The sequence below is a fragment of the Oncorhynchus gorbuscha genome, linkage group LG26 (genome assembly GCF_021184085.1).
Source record: "Oncorhynchus gorbuscha isolate QuinsamMale2020 ecotype Even-year linkage group LG26, OgorEven_v1.0, whole genome shotgun sequence".
Classification (NCBI taxonomy): Eukaryota; Metazoa; Chordata; class Actinopteri; order Salmoniformes; family Salmonidae; genus Oncorhynchus; species Oncorhynchus gorbuscha.
In genome coordinates this window covers 31,058,122-31,079,579 of record NC_060198.1, presented here as the reverse complement: position 1 = coordinate 31,079,579, position 21,458 = coordinate 31,058,122, and the positions used below count along the sequence as shown (strand labels likewise).

At 43.5% G+C, this 21,458-nt stretch overlaps 1 protein-coding gene across 2 annotated transcripts; it reads right to left on the bottom strand.

Moving 5' to 3' along the window:
- Nucleotides 1-638: 638 nt before the first annotated feature.
- LOC124016188 (probable G-protein coupled receptor 146) lies at nucleotides 639-20,990 on the bottom strand. 2 transcript variants are annotated; one of them, XM_046331726.1, is made up of 2 exons: nucleotides 20,689-20,990; nucleotides 639-4,024 (listed from the first exon to the last, which is right to left on the bottom strand). In XM_046331726.1, the coding sequence occupies exon 2, from the start codon at nucleotides 3,979-3,981 to the stop codon at nucleotides 2,974-2,976; it is 1,008 nt and encodes a 335-aa protein (XP_046187682.1). In that variant the 5' UTR covers nucleotides 3,982-4,024; nucleotides 20,689-20,990; the 3' UTR covers nucleotides 639-2,973. The 2 variants fall into 2 exon arrangements, with proteins under 2 accessions (XP_046187682.1, XP_046187683.1); XM_046331727.1 differs by lacking the exon at nucleotides 20,689-20,990 and adding an exon at nucleotides 4,541-4,834.
- Nucleotides 20,991-21,458: the final 468 nt, after the last annotated feature.

Here is a 21,458-nt window from a genome sequence, read left to right as displayed (position 1 = left end):
AGGGGATATCAACCCGTAATTACACCATCTCTCGAAAAGGGGGCTTAAATTCATCAGAACATATAAATAGCATTGATTCATTTCAAAATGTGTGGGTGTTTTAAGTAGATCCTGCTGTTGCGAAGGCTGGGTTTCAACCACATGGATGTAAAACATGACAGGTCTGTATTTGGACCAACGCAGGGAAACACCCCCAGGTCCCAGGGTCCCAGGTGGGATTGTCTGAGCCTGTCTCATGTGATTAGTGTGTTGATTTGGGGGGGAAAAAAAGAGACCCAGCTGCCAATGGGAGAACGGGCAAACAAGCTCTTTTTACAGTATAAATGGCTATGGCTTTACCAAGCTCTGCAGATGGGCAACCAAAGCTAAATACGGTATGTTGTTGCAAGATAACCCATAAGTGTGGTTTCTGCTCTCTATAGCTGGCACTATCCCCATGAATTCAAACAGCAATGAACAATACGTTTGGCATTGTTTACTGACACAAGAATAACCTCAGAAACGGACTACAATGCAATCTATTTTGATATTGATTTGTCATGACAATGCACTGTGGATACTGGATACCGTTGACATGAGCATATCAAAGAACACTTTGAACGTCTAGACACAGAGAAACTAAAAGAACAGACATTGTGTTTAATTCCCATGTTAGTTTATTGTGTAAATCAGTCTTTGACTCAACCGACAATAGAGAAGATTACTGAAGCTACAGTATCCAAATATATATTTGAGAAAATAATACTGTATTTGTGAGAGGACATGGTGTTTCTCCATTAAAGCTCTAACATACAATATATACAGATATTTCAATATTATACATATATACTGGTATATACACAGTCACAAAAGCATCACATCTGAAACTGGATTCATCTTGACCTGTGTAGCTAAACCTCATGAAATAAAACACATTCTTATTTCTGCTTATATAGGTGGATTTAAAAGAGTAGCGTTTCCCATAAACATACAGTACTGGTTCTATAAATAAGATATACTAATTGTGGTGGGTTATAACGGCACAACATAAAGGGGAGGTAAAGGGCGATGGAATCGGTCCTTCGAAAACTAAGAATCACATTAAAGTGACGTGCCAAAGGTTTTGCATAATTTCAGCCAGTAGTTTTGAAAGTAGTGCTCGAGCCAAAACTGGTCCCTGAAAGTAGAAAATAATTGTGTACCATGACGTCCATTTCGCATGATATGTTAGGAATTTGTAAGTGCTTAACATCTCTGAATCTTTAACTGAGAATTGACTGTTCCCTATTTCTGTTCCTATTCCCTAACCATTCTTTATTTCCTGGTGTTGTTGGTCGCACCTAAAAGGTCGCATAACATTGCTTACAACTAACTTTACCATGCCTGAGCCAGAATCCTTTTCATTGTATGACATTTTCAGTGAACTCTACCATCATTCAACAACCCTGGAATGAAAATGAGCCAATTTAAGTCTAGATATAAGTCATTTGTTTGTTTCTGATAGTAGCAGGGCAGAACATGTGACATATCTGTCCCTCTGTTGAACTACTGCTCAGAAAGAACATTTCAACTGTAAGAAATTAGGACTTTTGACTTTGAGCTTAAAATAATGATTAACAGGATGTGGACTCATTTTTTAGGATTCCTCAGCATGAAACTCAAAGGGTTTTGCTGATCTTTTAATTAAGTCAATGCTTATCGTCAGGTGGCCTGGATGGATACCCCAGCAGTAGCAACATGTTAAACAACGGGTTATAGCTTATCAATGTATTGTCTCTTTTAAATTGGAGATGACTAAACTGACCTTTTCAATTTAGCAACAAAAAGACTTCAACACTTCATAGCATCATTATCACATGCAATAACCATAACATGACAAGAGCGAAATGTGATTGACGTGTTCATTATTTAGCTCAATTATAAATAGGACATGTTTTATATATAAACAGTCTTCCTCTTTAGTGGGAAGCAAGGTAGCAAAAACAGCTGTGCAGGTCACTTATGTGCCTCTAAGCAGCGTTTAGACATCACATAAACTGAGCCAAGGCAAATGTTCCCCACACAACGACTGGGTGCAGCCGGTTAAGTGAGAGCATTCTAGGAGACAAGAGGTAAGTTGGCCATGCCTGAACCCTGAATAGAAGCTGTGTGGAGAATTCTCTCGGTAGTTCACATGATCCTATGTAATGTCGTAGGTTTGTGAAATTAAAACGAGGTACATGTATAGTGTGTAAACTGCTGAGGGTGACGAGCAAGCAAAGGTTCTCTCTAGGTGCAAGACAGTGGAGGACAGAGGATGTGTCCATAATGGCACCCTATTTCCTATATAGTGCACTACTGTTTAACAGGACACACAGGTCAGCTCTGGTCAAATGTAATGCACCATGTAGGGAATAGGGTGCCATTTGAGACCCCTCCAGAGTTTTGTGGCCGAGGCTGGACAGGAACTCTTTAAATGAGACATGGCCTCAGGCCCCGGGGCACTGGGTGGTCTGAAAGGGTCATAAACAGGTTGCATTCCACTTCCTACCTACTACTAGCTACATGCATTGTAGTAACATGCTGATTGACACATGAGATATAAAAACAATTGTTACTCCAATAGTATCACTCATTGTCAGTTTTGGTGTGCAGCGCAGTATCTCTACAGCCTGTGTTGGTGAATCACCCTGTGTGTATTAGGAGAAGAGACAACGCATTACAACGGCTTTGCGCCCCCAATCTAACAACCAAGTGTCCAAGTGACAAGCTTGCTAATGCACTTAGTGGTTTCTAATTGGTTCGTCCTCTCGCTACAGAACTGGACAAAGAATGTCATGTTCTAGAAAATCACTGAAAATTCCTAAGTTTCATTGAAAGTCAAGACTCCAGCCAGATTGGCAGCAGTGGACCTGTGGCTGACTTCTAAGGCCACGTGTTGTGGGCTCTGTGGGGTCTGTGATAATAAGTGCAGCCTGGGTAAGAGGTTAGGGGTTAGTAAGGCCTGGCCCTGTCTCACGTCGCCACCTGCTGCACTGAGGAGTGTTCCTGAGGGCAGGATGTGTCCCTGCAGTTTAGCCTCTTTAGCAGCCGCTGCAGCTTGTGGGAGAAGTTCTTGTTCATCTGCCTGTACATGAGAGGCATGGCGAAGCTACTGGAGAAGGCCAGCAGCTCCGACAGACACCTCAGGAAGAAGTCAATTGTGAACCGCTGTTTGTTGTTGCTGCCGTAGCTCCCCGGCGCCCCGGCTATAGTGTGTACCAGTAGAGTCATGTAGTACGGGGTCCATAGGACAAACTGCATGCAGACAGAGGCCAGCAGCAGCCGGTGGATAGAAGGGTCCAGCCGGGATGAGTCCTGGTCCAGCGGGGTGGACTCCTTCCTAATGCGCAGGATGAGCACGAAAGCATACAGCACGGCCACGGCCGGAACCACGTAGCCGATGAACATCATGATGGCATCCGCAGCCTCCTTGTTCTGCATCTTGGAGCACTCGATGATCTTGGTGGAGACGTGGTTGCACACGTAGAAGAGCAGCGAGGAGAAGCTGGTGAGCACGGCGCCGCCCCAGATGAAGCCGCACACGTGCTTGGTGTTGTACACGCTGGACATGTAGGTGCGCGGCAGCGCTCGCTCGATGTAGTAGTCCAGGCTGAGCAGCGTGGTGGAGTACATGATGACCAGGGAGGAGACGTTGAAGAGGATGAGCAGGGTGATGTAGATCTCATTGTTGTACTCCCACACAGGCCATCGTGTGAAGCTAGGGCCTAGCAGCGCCACAGGGGCAACCAGGTTGAGGACCAGGCCAGCGATGGCCATGTTGACGAAGTAGACGTCCGGCATGGTCATAGACATCTTATTGGAGAGGTTGACCACCACCAGCAGGGCGTTGTAGCAGAGCCCTATGGGGAAGCACACCATGAGGTAGAACAAGGAGAAGACGGAAAGGACGAGGCCAAAGTCCTGGCAGAGCCGGTGTTCGGGGCTGGAGTCCGTCTCATTGTAAGCCATACAGCTCCACATAGCTAGGGCTCTGAGAGAGGGCTGCACTGGTGCTTTGGCCTGGCTGGAGACAGAGAGAGAGAGGAGAACATTAGTTAAGTTACCTTGTTTTTCATTACATAAACAAGTGCTGATGTGTGGTCAAGTATTAACACTATTAACTGAAGAGAAAATGTCCTCCACCCTCATTTGTCTCCCCCTCTCCTTCCTACTGTTTAAATTAAAATATCTCAAATATGAAGAGATAATGCGATTCCATTCTCTTTTAAACCATCTCATAATCCATCATGAAGAAGATCAGTAGATTGTGAATTCCCACATAGAAAAATATATTTAAAACAAACTAAACTAAACAATAGGCATGGGTTTTTTTCTCATTTCAAGGGTTTCCTTGAGACATGTTCTAGGACTATATCTATGTTGTTGGAGTCAGTCTTGTGGTTCTTTAAAAGTGCTACGCTGTGGAGAGAAGCAAGCAAGACCACTCACACACACACACAGAGACACACGCTATTATGCCTGGGGTAACACCATTAATTCCACTTCATTGCATTTCACTGGCTGAATAAAAACTCCTCACAATATGTTTCACTGGTCAGCTCCAGCCTTAAAACGCATTCTTTCTTTCTGCAGTGTTCAGGGCCTCTCCAGCCAGAGCAAGTGAATCCCTTGTTCTAATGGAAGAATAACATGCAGGGGCCAGGCTGCCTTCGGAGAGATGCCCTTGTTGCCCTCCAGATGAAGACCTCCCTCTTTACCATCGCCTGACTCTGCAGGCCGCTTGGCTTCTACTTCTTCCCATCCATGTCTCTTCCAAAGCATGAGCGCCTTCTGTTCAGGTTACTACACTGGCTTGTGTGTGTGTGTGTGTGCGAGCAAAAGAGAGGAACAGAGACGAGAGAGAGAGAGAGAGAGAGAGAGAGAGACGAGACAGAGACAGAGAGAGAGAGAGAGAGAGAGAGAGAGAGAGAGAGAGAGAGAGAGAGAGAGAGAGCGAAGGAGTTTGTGGGATGTTGCGGGGTGATGGGTAGATTTATAGACTGTGAAATGTGATGCAGCCCCCCTGCGCCTGGCCGGGCGGTCCCAGGGAGGGGTCAGTGTGGAATGGACTGAGCGTGATGTTGGAGTTCAGGGTAAGGTCAGAGAGAACGCCTGGGCACATGGAAGGGGGGGGGGGGGGGGCCTGACTGGGGATCAAGCCTGCTGCTCGGCGCAGTGCGAGGCTCTGCTCATTAAAACAGCAGTTACATAACTCTGTCTGCCGGAGTCTGAACTGGAACAACTCTGATCATATTAGTTCTGCTCAGGAAGAAGTGAAAGCATACGCGAACAAAAGAGCTTATGTCAGGAGGGAATGGAACACGGGGAGAATTCTCAACATTGTATTCAAGCTTGCTTGGACAGTTCATAATGAAAAACATAGAATCAATGACCAGATTCTCCTCAGAGAGACGTGGGGTTTGATGATTCGTAAAAGTTGGAGACAAAATACGTTTGATTTAAAAAAAAAAAGGTTGGATGAATCAACTGGTGCACAAGCAGCTCTCGTGCAAAGTAAGGAAGCATATTTACAAGCTCACGTTACATAGTGTTTACCTGGTGACCAGCCAGACTTCTACAAAATAACATTTCCAGACAATGTTTTGGAAACAGAGCAGACGGATGATTTTGTTTGCAAGAGGCTGAGAAGATACCACAGCCAGTAAAGAGAACATTCCTTCTTTCAATTACATAACCTCAGTTTTGGCCTGAGGACACACACACACACGGTTATTGACGCCCCACACTCACACAGAAACACTTTCACATATACGGCTGCTACTCTGTTTATTATCTATCCTGATTACCGAGACACTTTTACCCCTACCTACATGTACATATTACCTCAATTACCTTGTATCCCCAGACATTGACTCGGTACCGGTACTCCTTGTATAAAGCCTCGTTACTGTCATTTTATTGTGTTACTACACTGCTCAAAAAAATAAAGGGAACACTTAAACAACACAATGTAACTCCAAGTCAATCACACTTCTGTGAAATCAAACTGTCCAATTAGGACAGTTTGATGCTGTTGTGCAAATGGAATAGACAACAGGTGGAAATTATAGGCAATTAGCAAGACACCCCTAATAAAGGAGTGGTTCTGCAGGTGGGGACCACAGACCACTTCTCAGTTCCTATGCTTCCTGGCTGATGTTTTGGTCAATTTTGAATGCTGGCGGTGCTTGCGCACTAGTGGTAGCATGAGACGGAGTCTACAACCCACACAAGTGGCTCAGGTAGTGCAGCTCATCCAGAAGGCACATCAATGCGAGCTGTGGCAAGAAGGTTTGCTGTGTCTGTCAGCGTAGTGTCCAGAGCATGGAGGCGCTACCAGGAGACAGGCCAGTACATCAGGAGACGTGGAGGAGGCCGTAGGAGGGCAACAACCCAGCAGCAGGACCGCTACCTCTGCCTTTGTGCAAGGAGGAGCAGGAGTAGCACTGCCAGAGCCCTGCAAAATGACCTCCAGCAGTCCACAAATGTGTCTGCTCAAACGGTCTGAAACTGACTCCATGAGGGTGGTATGAGGGCCCGACATCCACAGGTGGGGGTTGTGCTTACAGCCCAACACTGTGCAGGACATTTTTCATTTGCCAGAGAAAACCAAGATTGGCAAATTCGCCACTGGCGCCCTGTGCTCTTCACAGATGAAAGCAGGTTCACACTGAGCACATGTGACAGACGTGACAGTCTGGAGACGCCGTGGAGAAAATTCTGCTGCCTGCAACATCCTCCAGCATGACCGGTTTGGCAGTGGTTCAGTCATGGTGTGGGGTGGCATTTATTTGGGGGGCCGCACAGCCCTCTATGTGCTCGCCAGAGGTAGCCTGACTGCCATTAGGTACCGAGATGAGATCCTTAGACCCCTTGTGAGACCATTTGCTGGTGCGATTGGCCCTGGGTTCCTCCTAATGCAAGACAATGCTAGACCTAATGTGGCTGGAGTGTGTCAGCAGTTCCTGCAAGAGGAAGGCATTGATGCTATGGACTGGCCCGCCTGTTCCCCAGATCTGAATCCAATTGAGCACATCTGGGACATCATGCCTCGCTCCATCCACCAACGCCACGTTGCACCACAGACTGTCCAGGAGTTGGCAGATGCTTTAGTCCAGGCCTGGGATGAGATCCCTCAGGAGACCATCAGCCACCTCATCAGAAGCATGCCCAGGCGTTGTAGGGAGGTCATACAGGCACGTGGAGGCCACACACACTACTGAGCCTCATTTTGACTTGTTTTAAGGACATTACATCAAAGTTGGATCAGCCTGTAGTGTGGTTTTCCACTTTAATTTTGAGTGTGACTCCAAATCCACACCTTCCATGGGTTGATAAATTTGATTTCCATTGATAATTTGTGTGATTTTGTTGTCAGCACATTCAACTAAGTAAAGAAAAAAGTATTTAATAAGAATATATCATTCATTCAGATCTAGGATGTGTTATTTTAGTGATCCCTTTATTTTTTTGAGCAGTGTATTTCCATGATTAATATTTTTTTTGCTAATCTTTTCTAACATTTTAACTGTGTTGTTGGGAAAGGGCTTGTAAATAAGAATGTCATTGTAAAATCTACACCTGTTGTAGTCGGCGCATACAAAAAAAACAATTAGATTTGACACACACACACACACACACACACACACACACACACACACACACACACACACACACACACACACACACACACACACACACACACACACACACACACACACACACACACACACACACAGTATTCCTGTGTGCTCCTCCACACCTCTCCAGCTGGCTGTAAGGAGAGTACACTGCATGGAGGGACGTGCAGCAGGGGGGGGGGGTGTACGGTTACCCTTTCAAAAGCTCCCAGATGCTTTCCTTTCCCAGAGACAGGTGAAATGGGGCTGCCACTGCCCCTTGTAAAAACCACTCTAAAGCTACCAGGTGGCTCGTTTTCTGCTCCAGTTTAAAGGGGTGGGGGAGGGCTCACCAAGACTAAAGACAAAGGCATGTGAGTAACCCGTCTTTGGGAATAACACCCTGCCGTACTGAACAGGAAGAACAGGTGTGTATCTTGAGCTCTTAAACCCCTAGTTAGAGTCGGTCTCTCCTCAAAACAAAGTTTATTGGACGTGTACACAGCTGAGCAGATGTTATAGTGGGTCCCTATAGTGGGTGCAGCAAAATGCTTGTGTTACTAGCTCCTAAAATAACATACAGCCTATGAATAAAAATCCAGTATACACTGAGTGTACAAAGCATTAAGCACACCTTCCTAATACTGAGTTGCACTCCAATGATTCCCACAGCTGTATCATGTTGGCTGGATGTCCTTTGGGTAATGGACCATTCTTGATACACACAGGAAACTGTTGAGCATGAAAAACCCAGCAGCGTTGCCGTTCTAGACACACTCAAACAGGTGCCTGGCACCTGCTACTCTACTCCGTTCAAAGGCGCTTAAATATTTTGTCTTGCCCATTCACCCTCTGAATGAATGGCACACACACACACACACACACACACACACACACACACACACACACACACACACACACACACACACACACACACACACACACACACACACACACACACACACACACACACACACACACACACACACACACACACACACACACACACTCCATGTCTCAATTGTCTCAAGGATTAAAACATCCTTATTTTAACCTGTCTCCTCCTTCTACACTGATTGAAGTGGATTTAACAAGTGACATCAATAAGGGATCATAGCTTTCACCTGGATTCACCTGGACAGTCTATGTTAAGGAAAGAGCAGGTCCTAATGTTTTGTACACTCTGTGTATAATTAAGCAATAAGGCCTAAGGGAGTATGGTACATGGCCAATATACAAAGTCAAAGGGCCGTTCTTTCGCACGACGCAACGCAGAGTGCCTGGATACTGCCTGTTCCACCTGTCCCTATGCTTGTCTCCACCCCCTCCAGGTGTAGCTTATTATTCCTGGTGTATTTATCCCCGTGTTTCCTGTCTCTCTGTGCCAGTTCGTCTTGTTTGTCAAGTCAACCAGCATTTTTGTGTCTCAGCTCCTGCTTTTTCCAGTCTCTCTTTTCTCTCCCTCCTGGTTTTGACCCTTGCCTGTCCTGACTCTGAGCCTGCCTGACCACTCTGCCTGCCCCTGACCTCGAGCCTGCCTGTCTTGTACCATTTGGACTCTGACCTGGTTTATGAACTCTCGCCTGTACCCGACCTGCCTTTTGCCTACCCCTTTTGCTATAATAAATATCGGATCTCAACCATCCTGCATTTGAGTCTCGCCTTGTGCCTTTATAGATACAGCCCTTAGCCGTGGTTTATTGGCCATATACAACAAACCCAATGTGCCTTATTGCTATTATAAACTGGCTACCAATGTTTAGTCAAACCTGTGGTATACCACGGCTGTCAGCCAATCAGCATTCAGGGCTCGAACCACCCAGTTTATAACCAACATATAAATATGATTTTTTTCACCTTTTTCACTAGGCAAGTCAGTTAAGAACAAATTCTTATTTTCAATGACTGCCTAGGAACAGTGGGTTAACTGCCTTGTTCAGGGGCAGAACGACAGATTGTAACTCTGTCAACTCCGGGATTTGATCTATCAACCTTCCGGTTACTGGCCCAACGCTCTAACCACTAGGCTACCTGACACCCCTGAATCCAGTATGTAAATACGCAGTGTGTATAAACGGTGTAACAAAACTGCAATGTACAGAAGGACATTGCAGAATGAGCAATGTGAAGAATACAGTATATGAATACACAGTGTGAAAAACATTAAATGTCTATATATTCATGGGACAGCAGTGTTGGCTGTGTGAGTCTTCCCAGAGACCTGGACAGTGAGTTTAATAATGAACACAGCAACCTAATGGGATGTGGAATTGTGTGTGAACAATCAAAAGGCACAGCACACAGTGTGCTTGAGACGTAAATCACCCTTTTATGTCAAACTGTCATCCCCTCTTAATTGTTTTCATTCGATTTATTTCACCTTTATTTAAAACAGGTAGGCTAGTTGAGAACAAGTTCTCATTTACAACTGCCACCTGGCCAAGATAAAGCAAAGCAGTGCGACACAGACAACAACACAGAGTTACACATGGAGTAAACAAACATACAATCGATAGTACAGTAGAAAAAGTCAATATACAATGTGTGCAAATGAGGTAGGACAAGGGAGGTAAAGGCAATAAATAGGCCATAATGGCAAATAATGACAATATAGCAATTAAGTGATAGATGTGCAGAAGATGAGTGTGCAAGTAGAGATACTGGGGTGCAAAGGAGCAAAATAAATAAAAAATATAACAATATGGTGATGAGGTAGTTGGATGGGCTATTTACAGATGAGCTATGTACAGGTGCAGTGAACCGTGAGCTGTGAGGGAAATATGAGTCTCCAGCTTCAGTGATTTTTGCACTTATTTCCAGTCATTGGCAGCAGAGAACTGGAAGGAAAGGCGGCCGAAGGAGAAATTGGCTTTGGGGGTGACCAGTGAATTATACCTGCTGGAGCGCGTGCTATGGGTGCTGCTATGGTGACCAGTGAGCTGAGATAAGGCGGGGCTTTACCTAGCAAAGACTTATAGATGACCTGGAGCCAGTGGGTTTGGCGACGAATATGAAGCGAGGGCCAGCCCTACGAGAGCCTACAGGTCGCAGTGGTGGGTAGTATCAAAACACAACTCATTTCTTTTTGTATCCCAGTACACTCGTCGTGTTGCAATAGACTGCAGTGCTTCTCTGTAAAGCTCTTTTCATTCAGCGGTTTTCCAGAACCCTTTCTCTCTCAAGAGACCATGGCAGAACTTGGACTGGGATGGTAGACACATTCCTAAGGGTGTGAAAATAGTGAGCTACGCCGCTGACGCATCACTGACAGTAACATCAACACAACAGGGCATCCCATAGACGCTTTCTCCACTATAAAAGGGCACCTGGTTGAGATGGGAAAATGTCATTTACAGGACACCTGGTTGAATTGTAAGAAGCCGTCGGTCAACAGTGTGTCACGAAACCCTACCATGACTGTGGTACTACACTAGCCTGGTCCAATATTGTATGCTGTAACCATAGAAGTTAACCACAACACATTTCGTATGGGAACGCCAAGATATTACACCCGACCTGATCCAAGACAATCTGCTCATTTCCCTCATCATCAAGGTTCAACGTGGTTAGTTTAATATGACCAGAAATAGAAAAGGAGAAACTCTGCTTTGGCAAGTCCCCTCCCTCCAGACCGGGTGTTCAGGGATACAGATGGGTTTGATATCTCAGGGATTTTGATGTGAATAGCGTGACACGCTGTGATAGGCTCACACCCCTCACTTCCCCTCTGGAACGTACAGCTATTTCTCAGAATCGCCTGAATGACGTCGCATGAGAGCACATGTATGTCTGTAATCGTGTTTGATAGCTGGAGCAAGAGCAGCCTTCTGGAAGGATCATACTTCACATTTGGAGACTTACTTTCAGATGTTGTTCAAACTAAGAACAGAGCATTCAATCAACTCTGAATCTAACCACAATTAGATTAGGCCAACATTTCATACAAGCTCATATCATACCATACAAGCAATTTCCTCTGCTCAAAAATCGAACTATTCTCCCAAACAGGATAACACTGGCATCGCGTCTGGTTTCACACCGATTGTCCTCGTTGCACTTCGTTTGAGGAGAGGCTAGGAGGGAACACACATTAACATTTCAGAACGATGAGAGAACACGTTACTGTTTCATGAATAATTCCACCTGTGAAAGTCCTTCAGCTCTCATGAATAGCTCCCTTTGATATTCTCACCTGCTTTCGCTTCCCTCAGAGTAGCATAACAAGCGAGGGGAGCGGCGTGTGATTCGTGTTAAGGTGCCCGCTCCGGTGAGCCGCAGGCATAGGGTTTATTATATATACCATAACGCTCCACAGTGTAAAACCTGTTGCATTTTCACTCATTATAATTAATGGCCTAGAGCAACTTTGTTACACAATCACAGCAAAATGATGAGCAAGACTATGCATTCTGATGTTGTATGTCATGTGGCTTCTCTTACTACTTCAGTACAAAAAAAAAATATATATATATATTTACAATATTGGGGTAAATAGTTCTGTTCATTTTGTCTGATGCACTTTATTCTACTGACTTTATTCCACACCATCACCTCTGTGCTTTCTATTGATAGGCTGGCTGAGATTAAGGACCGGCTGGACTGTGTACTATACATGCTAGACAAGAGACTAGAGGAGATAAAGAACAGTGATCAACCTCAGTCTAAAAGGGTGACCTCTGACGTCTTGAATTCCTGTAAACACTATTTCAGTTGTTTGGACGGCACTCGGTGAAGCGATTGAAGGAAGACAACGTTGATGACGATATGGGAAAATGTGATATGTCTCGTACGTAGTAATCCAGTAGAAACATGTCAGCTACACATTTGGAAAAACCCACCCGAGTGCTTCCCCTAGTTCTCATATAGGGGAATGCTGCTACTAAAAAAAGCATGAATTCATAAAATAATAGAGTATTATCAGAATTTCAGCCTATCCAGGTGGGATGGAGTTTTTGGCCCACTGCATATGACATCACAATTGGATCTGATTATTCTGACCAATATTTTATTTGCATATGTATCCTCCTACTTTGAAGGGGTAAGCGGGAAGGCTCTAGTGCAGGGGTATTTAACTCTTACCCTACGAGGTCCAGAGCCTGATGATTTTCTGTTCTACCTGAAAATGTATTACACCCACCTGTTGTCCCAGATCTAAATCGGTGCCTGATTTGAAGGGGAACAATTAAGAAAAAAAGCAGTGGAACTGGCTTCGAGGTCCAGAGTTGAGTTCGAGGGCTCTAGAGTCTAGATCACACGTGCCAAGCTCATTCCAAGGAGGGCCGAGTGTATGGGTGTTTCCGCTCCTCCCTTGTACTTGATTGATGAATTAAGGTTACCGATTAGTCAGGAACTCCTCTCAGCTGGTTGTCTAGGTCTTGATTGAAAGGATACATTTTTTTTTAACCCGCAGACACTCGACCCTCGGTGGAATGAGTTTGACACCCCTGGTCTAGAAGATCCTATCCGCCAATCAGAGCTGTGTATGTAAATAAAGGACTATAAATAAATAATAAATAATAAATAAAGGAAGGACTGCCCATTCCATGATCTCGCCATCACGGTTGACAACTCCATTGTGTCCTCCTCCCAGAGCGCTAAGAACCTTGGCGTGATCCTGGACAACAAACTGTCGTTCTCAACTAACATCAAGGCGGTGGCCCGTTCCTGTAGGTTCATGCTCTACAACATCCGCAGAGTACGACCCTGCCTCACACAGGAAGCGGCGCAGGTCCTAATCCAGGCACTTGTCATCTCCCGTCTGGATTACTGCAACTCGCTGTTGGATGGGCTCCCTGCCTGTGCCATTAAACCCCTACAACTCATCCAGAACGCCGCAGCCCGTCTAGTGTTCAACCTTCCCAAGTTCTCTCACGTCACCCCGCTCCTCCGCTCTCTCCACTGGCTTCCAGTTGAAGCTCGCATCCGCTACAAGACCATGGTGCTTGTCTACGGAGCTGTGAGGGGAACGGCACCTCAGTACCTCCAGGCTCTGATCAGGCCCTACACCCAAATAAGGGCACTGCGTTCATCCACCTCTGGCCTGCTCGCCTCCCTACCACTGAGGAAGTACAGTTCCCGCTCAGCTCAGTCAAAACTGTTCGCTGCTCTGGCTCCCCAATGGTGGAACAAACTCCCTCACGACGCCAGGACAGCGGAGTCAATCACCACCTTCCGGAGACACCTGAAACCCCACCTCTTTAAGGAATACCTAGGATAGGATAAAGTAATCCTTCTCACCCCCCCCCCCTTAAAATATTTAGATGCACTATTGTAAAGTGGTTGTTCCACTGGATGTCATAAGGTGAATGCACCAATTTGTAAGTCGCTCTGGATAAGAGCGTCTGCTAAATGACTTAATTGTAATTGTAATTGTAATTGTAAATATATTTACATTTGTATCAACACGACCACACGATCAGACTGAGCATTTCAATGGAAAAAGGAGGCTTAGGGAAATCAAATTTAAATTTAAATGTTAAAATAAAAACACGCACAGTGATCTATTAGACATACAGTAATGATTTAAGAATACAATTAAAAAGACTGCATGGGGGCAGTTTTAATGTAGAATAGGGGGAAAATAATCATAGGAATCTGTGAATATTTTCCAAAATATATGTTTTAACACTGTAATTACCACCACTGAGACTTTTAACGAGTAGCAAGTGTATCTATAGCATAAACACAATTTAATGCATTAGTTACCAATTAAGTAACAACAACATGATGGTATCAGTATATTGAGTAATATGGAAGTTACATATCAGTAGGCTACTATATCAAGGTATGCCAAAGCACAGCCAAAATTCCCTTCCCAAATGACTTGTAAATACACCCTGAAAAAACATGGAAAGTTGCAATGCAAGTACTTTTCGAAAACCAGTCATCTGTGAGAGCATGGCCTGTCAGTCTTCTGGAACATCGCCTATAGTTTCCCACGACTTACTTGTAAAATGGCTCATGTGAAGTTCATAGGAGCATATCAAATTAGGTTACAAACAAAAGCTAACAGTCTATGTTCTCAGGAAATGAATGCATGGATACATTTTTCAACCATTTTCCATCTTAAAAAATAGGCATAAGAAATTACTTTGATTTCAGGTCAAACAGAATGAAAAGAGGTCAGAAAACATTACCAGAAAAAGTCTTAAAAGGAATACATCAAAACACGATAATGTTTAAGTAAATACCTCTGACAACTAATATCAATATTTAGTTTTGTAGAAATTGTTTGACTTCTGTAAGTTTAAGAAACATTGCCTTGCGTCTTTTAACTTTTACCAAAAACCCACATATAGTGGGGCAAAAAAAGTATTTAGTCAGCCACCAATTGTGCATGTTCTCCCACTTAGAAATATGAGAGAGGCCTGTAATTTTCATCGTAGGTACACTTCAACTATGACAGACAAAATTAGAAAAAAATAATTCTCCAGAAAATCACATTGTAGGATTTTTAATGAAATGATTTGCAAAATATGGTGGAAAATAAGTATTTGGTCACCTACAAACAAGCAAGATTTCTGGCTCACACAGACCTGTAATGTCTTCTTTAAGAGGCTCCTCTGTCCTCCACTCGTTACATGTATTAATGGCACCTGTTTGAAATTGTTATCAATATAAAAAGACAGCTGTCCACAACCTCAAAGTCACACTCCAAACTCCACTATGGCCAAGACCAAAGAGCTGTCAAAGGACACCAGAAACAAAATTGTAGACCTGCACCAGGCTGGGAAGACTGACTCTGCAATAGTTAAGCAGCTTGGTTTGAAGAAATCAACTGTGGGAGCAATTATTGGGAAATGGAAGACATACAAGACCACTGATAATCTCCCTCGATCTGGGGCTCCACGCAAGATCTCACCCCGTGGGGTCAAAATGATCATAAGAACAGTGAGCAAAAATCCTAGAACCACACAGGGGGACCTAGTGAATGACATGCAGAGAGCTGGGACCAAAGTAACAAAGCCTACCATCAGTAACACACTACGCCGCCAGGGACTCAAATCCTGCAGTGCCAGACGTGTCCCCCTGCTTAAGCCAGTACATGTCCAGGCCCGTCTGAAGTTTGCTAGAGAGCATTTGAGTGATCCAGAAGAAGATTGGGAGAATTGCATCTGACCATATGACACCAAAATATAACTTTTTGGTAAAACTCAACTCGTCGTGTTTGGAGGACAAAGAATGCTGAGTTGCATCCAAAGAACACCATACCTACTGTGAAGCATGGGGGTGGAAACATCATGCTTTGGGGTTGTTTTTCTGCAAAGGGACCAGGACGACTGATCCGTGTAAAGGAAAGAATGAATGGGGCCATGTATCGTGAGATTTTGAGTGAAAACCTCCTTCCATCAGCAAGGGCATTGAAGATGAAACGTGTCTGGGTCTTTCAGCATGACAATGATCCCAAACACACCGCCCGGGCAACGAAGGAGTGGCTTCGTAAGAAGCATTTCAAGGTCCTGGAGTGGCCTAGCCAGTCTCCAGATCTCAACCCCATAGAAAATCTTTGGAGGGAGTTGAAAGTCTGTGTTGCCCAGCAACAGCCCCAAAACATCACTGCTCTAGAGGAAATCTGCCAAAATACCAGCAACAGTGTGTGAAAACCTTGTGAAGACTTACAGAAAACGTTTGACCTCTGTCATTGCCAACAAAGGGTATATAACAAAGTATTGAGATAAACTTTTGTTATTGAACAAATACTTATTTTCCACCATAATTTGCAAATAAATTCATTAAAAATCCTACAATGTGATTTTCTGGATTTTTCCCCTTCTCATTTTGTCTGCCATAGTTGAAGTGTAGCTATGATGAAAATTACAGGCCTCTCATCTTTTTAAGTGGGAGAACTTGCACAATTGGTGGCTGACTAAATACTTTTTTGCCCCACTGTATCTTAAAGATATATTTTTATTTATCACCCTCATGAGGATGAAGGATAATGAAAGTTACCACATGTAACAAGTAAAGGTAGACCTACCAATTAATGTTTTTAACTGATATACATTTTTATTTATTAAAACTTTGAATTCTATCACCAAATCAAAAACAGAATTGGGAAAAATCAGTAACAGAATTACTGTAATTGAATTGGCTACAATGGGAAATCATAGTAGGCACAAATCAGAATTGGGTCATCTGCTACTGTCCACCCTTCCACTGGCATACTGTTATGTTCAGCTCATTCTTTCTCTTTCTGTTGTCTGGTAGTCAAAGCGATAGTGTGAAAACAGTCTGGACAACCCCTCCAGCTCTCTGCCTCTCTCTTCTCGCTCTTGCCAGTTAATGTTACTTCTCCCGGCTCTTACTGACACCTACCCATGAGCCCCCTCTCTTTCCATGTACTGTAACCAGCATCCGCGCTGGCCGTCGCTGGATTCTAATGAACTCTACCCCCAAACAAGACCAAATTTGGTCCAGACCAAATCTGAACTAATCATAAACGTCTATGTTTCAACTTTGGACAGCACAGTACAGTAAGAGTACCAATGTCCAATGTCTGTAGGAGCAACTGGCCACATCATGGCCACACACACCACAATCTGGAGCCCTATATGTGTGAATTCAGGATTCTAACAGTTAAAGGCATTGGTACCTCTGTACTCTACTGTGCTGTACTGTGAAACATATACATCTAGGATTGGTTGAAATTTGGTCCGGTCCAGAACAACACAATTTGTTCTTGTTTGGGTGCAGAGTTTATGAGAATAATAGCTAATGTGTAGAATAATACCCCAAAATAAAAAAAGGAGGATATATCATATTTCTACCTTTGTGTACCTATTCAGGATACATCACCATAAAGACAATGATATATCCATAATTATGCCTTTATATGTAGTATAGATCAGGGACCCATGATGTAATTACGTTACTGTAATTCTGTTACAGGGTGCAAATTCACATCACTTACTGTAGTTCAATAACCAAAACATATTTTTTCAAACTCAAAGTGTCATATTATAACTGACACCCCATTATTGCTGCATCTTTGAATCCTAATTCAGAGCAGATATTTAACAGAGTTTTGGGAAACGTGGTCGCATTAAAAACTGAGGGAGATTTTACTGTTACCAAACTTTGCACCTGCACCATTCTTCCAGTAGATGTGTTTTTGTTCAATTTTCTGTGTACATTTTTCAAAGTAGTCCTGGTGCATATACATATGCAAATAAATTCATTAAAAATCCTACAATGTGATTTTCTGGATTTTTTTTCTCATTTTGTCTGTCATAGTTGAAGTGTACCTATGATGAAAATTACAGGCCTCTCATCTTTTTAAGTGGGATAACTTGCACAATTGATGGCTGACTAAATACATTTTTGCCCCACTGTAGTTGTATGGTTATACTTTGAAATCAGTGGCTTTTGTTTGGCAAGTGAAAAAATCTGAGTCTGAACATCATTCTGTTATGTGGAATTTCCCTTGAAGTAATAGATCCATAATTACACTTTATTACCATGCTAAGTCACAGGTGGACTTTAACAACATGATCTGAGTGCATCTCGTATTATTCTGTACAGAAATCTGAGACACTCCATTTGGTATGATACGTTACGTTTCGTATGGTATGTATAAATTTGTGGATGTCATCATCCATTTCGTGTGCTATATTACAAATCACAATTCGTATGATATGTTACGAATTGCAATTCATACAATATGTAAGGAATTTTGCAAAATGTACATGTTACAAACTAACAAAACGTATGATATGTGACGAATTCCAATTTGTTGTGGCTAACGATGGCTAGGTGGCTAATGCTAACGTTAGCTAGCACTAGGGGTTAGGAGTTAGGTGGAAGGGTTAGCAAAAATATGTAAGTTTAGGGGACGGGTTAGCTAAGATGCTAAGTACTTGCAAAGTAGCTAAAAAGTAGTACGTAGTTACAAAGTTGCTAATTAGCTCAAATGCTAAAGTATTCAGTCATGAGATTCGGACACGGAACCTTTGGGTTGCTAGACATTCACGTTATACACCTACCCATCCACTCTGACCAACCAACCTCTACATTTTTTGCCTTAAGTAATCTTCTATCTTATGTAACCATACTCTAACCATATATACAAAATTATGTGGACACCCCTTCAAATTACTGGATTCGGCTATTTCAGCCACACCCATTGCCGATAGGTGTATAAAATTGAGCACACAGCCATGCAGTCTCCATTGACAGAGGAACGGCCTTACTGAAGACCTTAGTGACTTTTAAAGTGGTACAGTCATAGGGTGTCACCTTTCCAAGAAGTTACATTTCTGCCCTGCTAGAGCTGCGCCCGTCAACTGTAAGTGATGTTATTGTGAAGTGGAAACATCTAGCAACAATGGCTCAGCCACGAAGTGGTAAACCACACAAGCTCACAGAATGGGATCGTGGAGGGCTGTAGAGTGCACCACGCAAAATTCATCTGTCCTCGGTTGCAATACTCACTACAGAGTTCCAAACTGCCTCTGAAAGCAACGTCAGCACAATAACTGTTTGAGCTTCATGAAATGGGTTTCCATGGCCGAGCAGCCACACACAAGCCTAATATCACCATGACCAATGCCAAGCGTCAGCTGGAGTGGTGCAAAGCACCCCGCCATTGGACTCTCAAGCAGTGTGAACGTGTTCTCTGGAGTGACGAATTACGCTTCACCATCTGGCAGTCCGACAGACAAATCTGGGTTTGGCGAAGGAGAACGCTACCTACCCCAATGTATAGCGCCACCTGTAAAGTTTGGTGGTGGAGGAATAATGGTCTGGGGCTGTTTTTCATGGTTCGGGCTAGGCCCCTTCGTTCCAGTAAAGGGAAATCTTAACGCTACAGCATACAATGACATTCTAAGCGAATTCTGTACTTCCCACTTTGTGGCAACAGATTGGGGAAGGCCCTTTCCTGTGTCAACATGATAATTCCCGCATGCACAAAGTGAGGTCCATACAGAAATGGTTTGTTGAGATCAGTGTGAAAGAACTTGACTGGTCTGCACAGAGCCCTGACCTCAACCCCACCGAACACCTTTGGTATGAATTGGAACACCAACTGCGAGCCAGGCCTAATCACCCAACATCAGTGCCCGACCTCACTAATGCTCTTGTGGCTGAATAGAAGAAGCAAGTCCCTGTAGCAATGTTCCAACATCTAGTGGAAAGTCTTCCCAGAAGAGTGGAGACTGTTTTAGCAGCAAAGGGGGGAGCAACTCCCTACTAATGTCCATGATTTTGGAATGAGATGTTCAACGAGCAGGTGTTCACATACTTTTGGTCATGCAGTTTATCGTACTAATTTGAGTGTCCCGGATTTACATTTACTATGTCTAGTCTACGTTCATGTAAAATGTTCATATGTTTGTAAGTTACATCATCCTTCAAATCAATGTTGTTGATGATAGACACAGTATGATCTACCTATGTATGAATTAGATTGCTGGTAATAAGGTATTTAGTGATTACGAAACCTATTTGTGCAAGTGTTTCCAGAAACATTAAAGCACATCAATTCTTCTGAGTTCTGAGTTCTGTGATCACTGCAAATCATACATGTGTTCAAATGTTGTATGAACACATGTATGCATGTATGCATGTATGCATGTATGTATGTATGTGTTAGTGTTAATTTAGACAAAGTATTTAAAAGTCAGCTGTGTGTTTCTGTTTCATAAAGCTGTTAAACGATTACTTTTTCGTAACTTGTTGAACTGTCTAATGCCATACATCCTGCTAAACTAAAAGCAATGTATCATTATATCGGTTACAGAATCTAGACTCGCGGATAAATTGCATCCATTTACTTGTAACCTATTCCGCGCCGGTTTGCTATGGGTGCTACGGACCATTGGGAGCTAAGCGAGGAGAACTGTCATCTATAGTTGATAAAACTATAGATGACATAACACCTGCGAGGCTATTGTTGACCACTACATTCAAACACACGCTATATTCTATCATAGCCTACCTATTTATTCTACAGCCAAATTAAACAGTAAAGTCAATGCTTTCGTCCGAACATAGATAGGAAATGTGTTTGCGTGGAAGTCAATATGCAATCTGCTGAAAAAAATGATACAAACATTTTAGGAAAACTCACCAGAAAAGTACAGATTTGGCACGGCGACAAGTCTACGGAGGCATCGGGTTTTGCTGTACTTCCACTGACATTTCTCTGTAATTACATGTGGTGTTGACTTGTAACAAACGTCGTATCCTCTTCTATTCGGAAGAAGAAGAAAAAAATACAGAAACGGTATAGTTAGATCTATTACTTTTTGCGTAGTTACTTAGGCTACTGCCACCGTTTCTAGTCGGACGAGGTTTGTTCTCGAAAGGGGAGGACGTTGACAACTTACTACGAATTGAGTGGTACTGAACCCTACAGTGTATACACACGTGACCCTCCCCCACAGTCTCCTTCGTTTCGTCGATGAGGCCGGACTCGCCCTCGACGCACTCATTGGACGAAGCAGATCAGAGGGGGGAGTTAGAGGGACTCTCAACAACATACCCCGCTTTTACGTGCGCAAAGCACCCGGTCATAGCGAGGGAGCCTGACAGCAGTTTTAGGCCAGTAAATGTATGCCGTTAAATGCAGAAAGAGTTGTTTGGAAAATCAGTTTTACTTTGAGTTTGCGGTTATCAGTGTTCTGTTTCTTTGTTTTTCTCAGTCAATAATAGCCCACTATTCACTGTACTTGTGAAAATTGGCTGTCATCAAAGTGCATGTATGCAATGTATATCACAATCACCTGCTTCTAATTTAAATCGGACAACTCCAAACGGATGCAGCTCTAATTCTGGAAGTAGAAATGTAGCTAGTAATAAGCAGAAATTGTGATTATGCATGATGTAACAGGATTATAT